Here is an 11,192-nt window from a genome sequence, read left to right as displayed (position 1 = left end):
AATAGATCATTATGTGATATTTCTCTTCGAAAGGTTGGCATTCAGTTTGTATTTCATGTTACTAACAGAAAACTCAATTCTCGCTGGATTATAAAATATAAATGTTTAATGTTTAAATTAAATTTCAAATGTTTTTATTCTAATGCTTCACGTGTTCAAAAATGTTCAAATTTAAATGTTTTTTTTCAGTAATATGATGATATCATTGATAATGATAATGACATCAATGATGATATCAATAAAGAAGGTAATTCATTTAAGATTCTATCAAACTGCTAATATTAGTAATAATAATAAATTATATGTTAATAATAATAAATTTTTATATGTTTGATTGGTGGTTTTGTTGAAGTAACGTTTTATATATATTTTTTGTGCATCTTATAGGAGTGTGCTAACTTACATATAGAAGAAATTTATAATAAAAAGAATCAATGGGTAAGAAGAGTATCAATTCCAATTCTCTGTTGAATTTACTCTTTAGGTTCAATCAAACCAACCCGATCAATTATGAGTGATGTAAAATTGGCCCAGCGAAGTATAACAATAAATAATTTATGAAGGTTGTCAAGGAAACGCTTGCTGATAGCTTCCCACAACAGAAAGCGACACAACGACCATCTGATGATATGACATCAATCTTTACTCAATTCTTATCCTTCAATAATGATCAGGAACGGTTGCAACAATTCTATAGACAGGTAAACATAAAAATAATTCTGAATTTTTGATTAATTAATTTATTCTTGTGAATATGAGCGGAGATCTCTTTGATTTGCTTCCATTAGAAGATCGTTATTTCGTGTACTTGTTGATGAACAAAACAACAATTAACATTAATATAGGGTTGATGCAGTTCTTTTGATTATCTTTTCTCGAAAAATTTTTTCTTTTATTGACTAAATCCTTTGAATAGAAAGATTTTCATCACTTGAAACTTTTAATTTGGACATAAATTTCAAATTAAGATGGAAAAATTGAGTCAGCAAAAAGAATCACAGAAGAATGACAGCTCATTTGATGAAAATCAATTTCTACGACATTGTGCTGATTTGCGAAGACAGTTGGATAATTACAAGCGCAAGATAGGAGGAAGGAAAAATATAAGCGAACAGCAAGAAAATACAATTAAGAATTTGAGAACATTGACTGTAAGTTAAATTTCTATGATATTAAATTCTGAAGGTTCCATTAAATTTAATTATTTCGGCATCCATTACTCAATTTCACAAGAGAATGTCTTAATAAAAGTTTAAAATGGTTAAACGGAATTTACATTCTGAAAAATCTCTGGAAACTAAAATTAACATTTAATCCAAACTATACATATTGCTATGCCCAGGATTACTAAATTACTCAATGGTATGGTATTATGGGATCATTATAAGGTAGAATTTGTTGCAGGACCAATTGTCAAGTTTAATGACTTCAGAAAAAACTTCCCTGGCAAGTGATTCCGTCAAAACGTTTGCTTCCAAAAATGTAGGGTAAGATTTTGCAGCTTTACTGCTGAAAAAAGTTGTAAATATTGCGTTTAATTTTTATGCTTCGTAGAGAAGATGAAAAGGCACAGAGTGAAGAGACGAACAGTGTAGAAGGTATTATCGAGATTTCATCAAAGGATTCATCATCAGATCCAGACTATGCCTTCGATCATTCGGTAATCGAAGGACATGACAGAATATATGATATGAACTTAAGGTTAAGCTTACTCTCAAATATTATCAGTTAGAATACGAAGAATGAGAAATAAAAAGAATAGCACATAACAGTAAGTTCTAATGAATACTGAAGACGATTTTGCAATCACTAGCATCATTTAAGACTGACAGATCCTCATCACAATATGGAACTATATGATCATGAAAGGTGCTAATAATCCGATTTAATTTATTCTACCTAATAGCTAGACTGTTCGAATACCTGGTTTGAACTGGTTAACACCGGAATTAACAAACTCGAAAGGTGTTTGCCTGGCTATGCTTGGACTAATGTAGCCATTGTTATTGAAAGAGTCACTACCGCGAAAACTTTATATCACTGGTCCCTTGATGTCCATTATCACCTTGGCTTTTCAAATTTATTGCACAGTATCCAATCATTTTCAACTTACAATTCTATTCCTAGATAGATAAACTTTTAAATTCAATAATTTCATAGTTGCTTTATTTTAATTCTATTTTAGAGAAGAGTTGGAAAATCGAGAAAATACAGTCACTGAAAATGATCGATTCGTCGCCGTGACTAATTTCAAAGCACAAGAAAAAGAAGATTTAACTTTAAAGGAAAATGAATTAGTACGAATTATTGCTACTCGGTATGCAAAAAAATTGAGAATTGCAAAATTTATTCAAATTATTTTTACTTTTCTTTGGAGGTGTAAAGGGAGATAAAGAAAATATTTGCAATTAAAATCTTTCCCTAAAGAATCCTTGATAAGTGATTATTCTTTTAGACAAGATGGCTGGTGGCTAGCAGAAAATGCAAATGGTGATCGCGGATTCATTCCGAAAACATTTCTGAAAGTTCACAAAGAATTGATTGACTTTAAAGAAGCATCAAAAGAGTCTGGTAAACCTTTACCAATGCCTCGGCGAACTGTTGCCGCGAAAACAGATAGAGTTGCAAATCGTCGTACAATCGAAAATGAAGATATCTCAGCAAAATCAAAAAATACCGAAGGAAAAAATCAGCGGAATGATGTAAATGTCGGAGTTATTAGAGATGTGATTGCGCCCGCAGCGACTTCAAATATTGGACAAGATGTCGAAACTAAAATTCTTGAAGAATCTAGCTCTGAAAGCAGCAAAGTTTCGGGACAAGACTTGAAGTTGTCTCAACCAAAAATCCCAAAAATTACCCACCGGGTATATATTTCCACTAATCTCTGACACTTTTGCAAGATCAAGATTGTGACGGTTTCCTCTTCATTAATTAACCAAAAATTGTTTCCAGAGGCCGCTCACTCAACCTGCATTTGTGCTAGATGCGTTCAAGAGAGCTAATGATTGCAGTAAGATATTTAATAATTTTGAAGTCCAGTTTAATTACAATCCTTACTACAAATATAAGTATTGTACTGTGGTCGAAGAACGACGAGTATGTTCAAATAGATCTGATCTGATAGATTTTTTCAGGTAATCATCTAACTTATGAATGTTACCTGGCACCACGTCTTAGTAAATCGAATTATGCATTTCATGATATTTATTGGAACTATGAAGACGACAGGGTAACTTTCACTGTCTAAAATACATCCAGTATATTCACTCATTTCTTTCAAACTCTTTTTTAAATTATATGGAAGAATGTCTGTTCATAGCTGCGGAAAAGAAGAGTGCGAGTCAGTAAAATGATCAAAGTGACACGTTTGGATAAAGTGCGCCTTAGTGCCATCGATGTGCACTGCCGATTAGTACGAGCATATTTGTTCGACCGGAAAAGTACAGAGGAAGAATGTCAAATTGTAATCCTTTATTTAACACAGTTTTCTTTCCACATCCATCACTGTTTAAGTAAACTTGAAAAGTCAATTTAAAAAAAATGAAAAGGGAAGGCTCTTCGAAGAAGCCGATAATCTAGCAAATGTGCAGCAGTAGCATGAATTAGATGCACAAGTAGCATAGAATGATATGCAATATTTGCTCATTTTAGAAAGTCGAGATATTGAAAAGCAAATTACAGGTAAGCAACGTGTATACAATCAAGGCACACCCACGCAAACGTGATCCACAAACGTGGATTTTCTCCACAATGGTAAATTTATTCTTTGAATTTCCTAGCTTGAAACTTCTAGACCAAATGTTGCACCAAGTTAGCAATTAATAAAAAAATGACCTCAGAAGTTTAAAATAAACAACATAATTCTACTAGATCAACTGATAAGTCCCTTCAGAGTATTTATATGAATATAAACAAAAAAAAACTTGCCGGTATCGGTAACATATCAACAAGATCTATACTACTATCAAGTATCGACTATCTCGGTTGTAATATTAGCTGCTCGTTAATTAAGGAAATTAAATCTTTAGCATTTTATAATCTAAATTCTCAATTAGAATGAAAAAATCGTGATAATTTTAAAGAAAGACATGGAGAAAACATTACTCAATTATCCTTCATTCATCGTACGTTCGAATTACAAGCAGAAAAGTGTGACACTATGCCTGGAAGCCACTATTATATTCAGCGATCACGTAAGTAACTTGGACAAGTATAAAGTCGTGTCATCTGTGCATTTCCGTGAGATCAGTAAAAAAGGACAATAAAAAAGGATCACAGAAATTAGCTTCTTTACATTGCTCCTCTTAGATTTCACTTTTAAAATTAATTCTATTCAGAAATGAAAAACTCCTGCTAGTTTTGATAATTTTGATAATAAGTTAGCGTCTATATTTTGTGAAGAATCCGAATAAATCAAGTTAATTACAGGAAGGAGTAATATCTGAACAATCACTTGGTCGTGTTTTGTTACCGATCATCGATGAAAACGGACATTGCTGCATAAAAAACAAGTATTTTTGATCCGATCATTTTCAGAAATCATAGTTAGATATTACTTGATCAAGAATGCGAAATTTATTCCATAGTCTGGCTCTACGATTAATCCATAAATTATGTTGTGAAATTCAAACTTTGCAAACAAATGAATAAAAATTGATTTAATTTCACCAAATCATCTTAAAAAAATAACTGAAAAATCAATTACTTTGAGTTTGTAAAATTTTTGTTCCATCTTATTTGATTTTTAAAAAATTTCCAGAAATTATGCCACAAAGCTGTCCACCCGCAATTCTCTTAGCAGAAAAGGTACCAAAACTTCTGCAATAAAAAAAGTTCATTAGAAGCAATATCTAAAAATCAGTGATGAAAGATGGAAAAAAATGAAATGGATAAATGAATATTTCACATTATTAATTTATTTAAGAAGACTAGGTCAGTAAGGAATAAAATCTAAAATTTTAAACTAATAACTTTTTAGGATTTAATTCTAAAAAAATTTGTAAATTTTTCGACGTCGGATTTGTAAATTGAGTTGCAAATTTAAACACAATGCTGAAGTTGACAACATAAATTATAGGAGTGATCCCTGTAAATACTCAAATTCAAATAAATTTTCATGTATCGGATGTGCCAAATAATATCGTCCATCAAGTTGAGTAAGCATATTCTCATTTTATTGCTTTTTAAAAGCAAAAAGAAAGGTGACATTGAATTTTTTATAAATTTCGATGTTTAACTAAAAAAACGGAAATTTCAAAACTATCAACTAAATAATTCCTTCTTGATAATTCCAGTTCTTTGCCAGATGTTTTCTTATGTCATACACTATTCCTGCCAATGTTTTTCTACTACCGACGTTTGTTAGGTCAATTTTTGACGAAAGATCGAGATAACTGTGGTAGTACAGGTAACTCGACTATTACTTCCTAAGATTCTTTCTCAAGAATTGATCATAATTGCTAAGTTTTAAAATCTGAAAAACATTAATTTGTTCTTTTTAGCACTTAAAGCTGAACCATTCCTTGCTACATTTCCGGCTATTGCTGATCAGCCTGATATAATGGAAATGTTGTGGCAGCTTTGGAAAATTCATGAGAAAAATGTGACTAACAAGAAGGTTATTTCCACACTTTTTTACTGCTCTGGTCACCAAAACTTGTTAGTTCGGCAAATTTAAAAACTTTAAACTCCCCGAATTTCAGCTTTCTGAAATGGAGGAAGCCGAACGATTCCGTTCATTTTATCTAGCAACTGGATTCATTTTTCACCAAACCGTTGCTATGCCCAAATTTAACTGGGCTGATGTTAGATGCTTTCTCGATCGACAGACAAAGCTCAATCATTTCCGGGAACAGTATTTGCATGATTTTGATGCCATTAAATATCTCAGCAGAGAACGCTGTCATCCAGTTGACGTATACAGTTGTGCGGTGGATATTATTGGTCCTCATGCCGTCAGCTGATGTTACCTTTACCACAAAAAAAAAGAAGATTGCCATTTATTTGCTCAAGAAGAGCTTGGCTCTGTTAAGAGCAGCTGTGATGGTGGTGATAGAAATTTATCAATAATTCTATCTTAATCGGGCCCATTTGACCAATTCTGTTAATCCATTTAACATTATTATCACTATTTGTCACTTGTAGTACAATCGGTTTAATTGTCAAATTCCATATTTGGTGGAATCACGGGATGATACGAACAGCTTCAAAAGCAATTTCCGTCTAAAATCCTGAGAGGATGTGGTCGGTTAAACATTGTTCAGAGGTGATTGCAAGAGCGGGATTAGACTTATTGAAAATTAAAACAATCCGTTTCTTTCCGGTTTTTTTCTTTCCTTCATTTTCCGTTTCGTTTTGTAAGCAAATGAAAATGGCCAATGTTTGGGGAGAAGAGTATAACAAAGCTTGTATCATTCATGTATTGTATATTGTACCAACTGAAGTGAAAACGGTCTTCAATCGTTCCTCATGTGACAGATACCATAAACAGTCATGAAAGAAGTGCACTTATAAACACAAAGATTTTTTGTAACAGCTAGAAGTAAAGAACTATTTTCCATAATTGGATCCATAGCTAATCAAGCAAAAAAAAATCAATTGTTTTCCAGTTTCGAAAAAGCAAATTATGGCCATCATTTCAGCATCATTATTTAAGCATCACCTGAAGGGATTTCTCTTAAACTGCAGTAATTTCTACGACGAAAAGTTTGGTTATGTCTCGTCTCATTTGGTTTTTTTTTTCTTTTTACATAAATAGTTAAATAGTTGATTGAAAGATGAAATCCATGAAGTATTTGCCATAAACTTCACTTTATCATTGAGAATTAAATAGCAGTTTCATGCTTATCAAGTTTGAAAACGAAAGAAATCGTTTTGATAATTGATGAAATCGAAGCTTAAAATTCCTTATCGGCAAATTGCGATTTCATTTATTTTCTAATAATTAATTTAAGTTTTATATATAAAAATATTGCCGAAACATCAGGATAAAATTTTACGGAATTTTTGGCACTTTCATTTACTTTTGCATAACAAAGCAATAAGCTTTGATAGTAAAATATGTCGCATTAGACGACTTGCAATATGTCTTGCTTTACCTCAATGCTTGAACAACCGTATGGCACTATCTCGAACACAGATAATAAAATAAAGTATTATTGATGAATTTAATTTAGACGTGGGTGGCGAATCTATGGTTTCATATTATACTAAGGAATTGTGTGGGCTGACATTTGTTTATTCCATTCTTTCGCTTTATTTGTACATTGATAAAATTTTGATTATTAAGTTGTTTGTTTAATCTTTTAATTAATGGAATTCATTACAGAACAGGAATGATTAAATTAAAGGAAGTTGTTAAATAAAAGTGTAAATTTATACAATGCCGACAATTTTATTGATTCAGACAATTGGATCTTTATTTGAAGGTCGACAATAGGAGACAATCGAAAATCAAGTGCAAGATTTTCAAATCACTCGTCTTTGGAGATTACAATCAGTAGATGTAGGAATTAATCTAACTTTTTGTGAATCTTGTTTTTGAAGATGAAGGAACTGGAATGTTGTAGCATGAATCAAAGTTGACTAACTTCCGACGGGATTTAGCGAACGAAAAGAAAATAGGATAGAGAATGTGCGGGGAGTGCTGTAACTTGCTCAACACATGAAGTTATTTCCTCGTCTAACACCGGACTGATTTAAAACATTTTTTATTTTTAATTCAACAATTTTAACAAAGCTCGCTTCGCCTTAGTTTCTGAATGGAGCTAAACAATGATTCATCCGTGATTCCTTCACACCTCTTTTTTCACGCATTCTAATTGCTTACTTCTTGAAAATTCTCAGAAATATTCCACCGGAAATATTGAGAAGTAAAATATCCCAAAAGCTGAAAATAAAGTGGTTGAAACCTAAAAGCTGACCCCAAGGTCAGTGGCACAAACATATTTTCTTGAGATTAAAGAGATTATTTTATGAAGCCCATACTTTGCTGTTCCAAAGACTCTTACAGTAACTTATTTAAAAACAACTTCATAAATAAATTTTCAGGAAATAGAACAGCAATGTTGAGTGTAGCAATGACAGCATGTCTTCTTTCTTGGACACAAGCTGGCATGGCGCAATTGGCGTTAGAAATCGTGTATCAAACCAGAATTTGAAGCAAATCTTGCAAGATTATTACAGTCACACCATTACAGTGGCACCTATAGCAAAAACTTTGGCAACTGCAGCTGAAGTAAAAGGAAACGAAAAGGTTAAGATAAACTCCTTGAAGTACTGAATTAACTCGATTCTGTATGGTGAGAACTTCAATGGCTTACTATCAACTTAACCAGATTTCAAATATTTTTACTCAGTGATCTGATAATAACATTAATAGCTCGACCAACATAAAATAACTTCGTTAGTGTTATATTCTCGATGTTATACTCCAAATGTTTGGTAAGAAAATCAACCTGCAAGATCATTTGCGAAGATGAGTACGCCATCTTCTCACATACAGTTAGTTGTACGTCACCCACAACTGATGATTTAATGGTCAAACAATCTTATCTCTTTTATAATAAATTTCTCTGCAGCTAAGCCCATTTAACCTTGGAAGAAACTTCTTCGGCTCAGATTATGACTCAAACAAGATAAGAAACGCAAGCTACATTGATTTGCCCAGGATATATGCTACACAAACATCATTTCCATCATTATTATTCATGTAATATGATTCGGCATTGCTTTTATTCTGTTTACATATATTGTTCATATAATAAATAAGCCAAAAGTGACCTGAACTAAATTCGAGGGATAATATACCAATTAGATCTAGGAACCTACTTCATTGTGATGATCAAAAGATCACTTCAGATGATCATTCAACGATCAAAAGATCACTTCAGAAATGGAAGCAACAAAAAGAAATGCACAGTAGAAGCTATGAACGTAATAAATTGACAAGAATCGGATCACCCTTAATCACAAGCATTTAATGGCAAAGCTTCACGATAGTGAAAAATCCGGAAATTTGCAAAAAAAAGAAAGGAATTTAAAAAACCAGGATGAAGTTCTCTCATATTTCAATTCAGATGTAACTTATGCATCATCATCGAAATAGGTAATTCTATTCGTAAAAATATTTAATTTCTTTGGTTCCCTTCATCAAAGACGCAAACGAAAAGAAATAATACATAGATACCAGAACATGCAGTGACTATTCAAATCATTTCTCGATGTTATGAGCAGCTTTTACCAGTGCCTCGTATGTTTCTATTTCAATTTGCACCACTGCCCGAGCGTCATCTTCCATCGGCTCTAGAGCACGTCGTTGTGCCGAACTTAGTTCTTCCTCAGCCTTCTATAAATGTACTCTTTTTATTCACGCCGAGGATAATGAACAAAATGAAATTCTGAATGGCAATCGCCAACCTTGATCTATTTTATAAAAGACTCTGACAAATTAAAACCAAAGAAATTAAAGCGAGATCTGTAAGACCATACCGCTAAATCGATATCCTCAAGTCTGATTGCTTCCTCCGCCAGAACTTGACAAGAACCATCTGGATTCATCGAAAGAGTACCAGATGAGGCAAAATATTGAACGCTTTTATCTGAAAAACGAATAACACTAGCAAAACAGCTTATAAATATGAACGATTTATGAGATAAGCACATTCAGTCTTTAGATGATATTCAAATTTGGGATAATTTACCATCTTTGTCTACAACTCGAACAACACCAGGTTTCAGCATCCCCAATACCGGTACATGTTTTGGTAGAATACCGATTGAGCCATTCAAGGTAGAAATATCGACCTGCTTTACTACAGCGTTATTAAAAAAAACCTGGAACATGAAAATATTGGAAAAGAATTCTCATCATTTTTCAACCATTGCATATTAGCTAAATCCGAGACTTTACGAAATCACAACTTCAGAGGTTGCTACTGCCTGAAACTAAGTTTAAATATAAAAATACCAATTTTATACTGCTACTATCAACTGAAGATATGTGTGGAATTCTAGATGTTTGGGCGACAAGAAATAGTTTATAAATTGGCCCTGTCCAATATAGCGGAGTAACAGGGACAACTTTCAGAACACGTACATATCACTTAAAGTGTCGTTTGTATTTTTGCTTGAAGGGAGAAATCGAGAACATGGGTAAAGAATTGAAGGGGAAAGAAAGGGGAGGGAATCAGAGAATAATACTTTCTAATACTGCAAAAACTGATGCATGGTTATACCTCAATAGGTGACGCAAAAGTCAATCGCAATTCGTCAATATTTGCTACAGATGCTTCCTTTGTTGCGTTTTGTGCGGTCTCCACTGCCGCAGCGTAGCATCGTCGTAGAATGTTCGATAATCCTTTAATGTTACGTCCTGATAGCATCCTTAAAATTTCACATGAAAGTAGCAATTCATTGGTCTAATTAATGGAAGGACGTTCCAAGCGTATGTTAGGAGATTAGTTCCTTTTAAGTCTACATACCCGTAAAACAACGGTTTAGCTTGGCAGCATTCACAAACTGCAGAAAAAGGATATCCAAAGAGGATTAATTAGAAGATAAAAACTGTTTAAATTCGGACTAGAATTCCTGTGAAAGTTAAATTTAAATCTGCAGATTCTCCCTTTTCATTAGCAGTTTGCAACTCAAATACTTTTTAAATGTTGGTGTCTGAGCATCTAATAAGTCAAAAGGAAACAACAAACAGAGAGAGGGGGATGCAAAAAATATAAGAAGGGATGAAAAATGCTACGATCCGACAATAAAGAAAACTAAAAATACAGAGAAATGCATGGAATCAACACTATGGAAAAGGAATTCCCAGCCTCAAGTTGCAAAATGAATTCTCCGCTGTATGTCTCTAAACATACCAGCTTCTACATAATGGCAGGGACGGGCCATTGTGAAACCCCACGTCTCACTCGGCCAAATTATAGCGGTCCCCATGCGGCACGCCTAACCCCAGTGGACACCGAAATGAATTACTCCGTTGTAAGCGTTATTCTGGAACCTACCTACCGTATCCTCCAGTCATTTGGAAATCCTTCACTTTCCGGAGCGTAGCAAGCAAAAAACGGAGGATACCATTGTAACTCCCTTCTCTCCTCTCGTTGTTCACACCACCTCGGAATAATGAACAAATTGAGTTAGAGAAGAGAATTAATACTAGCATTATATAAAAGTTACCAAAT

The 11,192-nt window shown here is 33.3% G+C and overlaps 2 protein-coding genes across 2 annotated transcripts; one reads left to right on the top strand and one right to left on the bottom strand.

Moving 5' to 3' along the window:
* Window positions 1-557: 557 nt before the first annotated feature.
* LOAG_04002 (hypothetical protein) lies at window positions 558-5,966 on the top strand (the record flags this gene model as incomplete). The annotated part of the gene is made up of 15 exons (XM_020446474.1): window positions 558-701; window positions 969-1,151; window positions 1,405-1,487; window positions 1,555-1,701; window positions 2,186-2,317; window positions 2,456-2,867; window positions 2,956-3,013; window positions 3,138-3,232; window positions 3,323-3,466; window positions 3,685-3,756; window positions 4,086-4,196; window positions 4,432-4,514; window positions 5,298-5,410; window positions 5,505-5,620; window positions 5,706-5,966. The coding sequence occupies 15 exons, from the start codon at window positions 558-560 to the stop codon at window positions 5,964-5,966; spliced, it is 2,154 nt and encodes a 717-aa protein (XP_020303191.1).
* Window positions 5,967-8,723: 2,757 nt separating this feature from the next.
* LOAG_04001 (ATP synthase subunit delta) lies at window positions 8,724-11,192 on the bottom strand. Its single transcript, XM_020446473.1, has 5 exons — window positions 11,016-11,192; window positions 10,239-10,386; window positions 9,705-9,837; window positions 9,493-9,602; window positions 8,724-9,349 (listed from the first exon to the last, which is right to left on the bottom strand). The coding sequence occupies exons 1-5, from the start codon at window positions 11,171-11,173 to the stop codon at window positions 9,215-9,217; spliced, it is 684 nt and encodes a 227-aa protein (XP_020303190.1). The 5' UTR covers window positions 11,174-11,192; the 3' UTR covers window positions 8,724-9,214.

Source organism: Loa loa (assembly GCF_000183805.2).
Source record: "Loa loa unplaced genomic scaffold supercont3.50, whole genome shotgun sequence".
In the NCBI taxonomy this organism is placed as follows: Eukaryota; Metazoa; Nematoda; class Chromadorea; order Rhabditida; family Onchocercidae; genus Loa; species Loa loa.
The sequence above is the reverse complement of the archived record's forward strand: the minus strand, read 5'-3'. Positions and strand labels throughout refer to the sequence as shown.

Coding starts and splice junctions, on each gene's coding strand:
- LOAG_04001 (XM_020446473.1), bottom strand. CDS start 11,173: ATGCTAGTATTAATTCTCTTCTCTAACTCAATTTGTTCATTATTCCGA. Junction 9,838..10,238: donor CTTTTGCGTCACCTATTGAG/GTATAACCATGC, acceptor TTCATGTTCCAG/GTTTTTTTTAATAACGCTGT. Junction 9,350..9,492: donor TTGAGGATATCGATTTAGCG/GTATGGTCTTAC, acceptor GTACATTTATAG/AAGGCTGAGGAAGAACTAAG.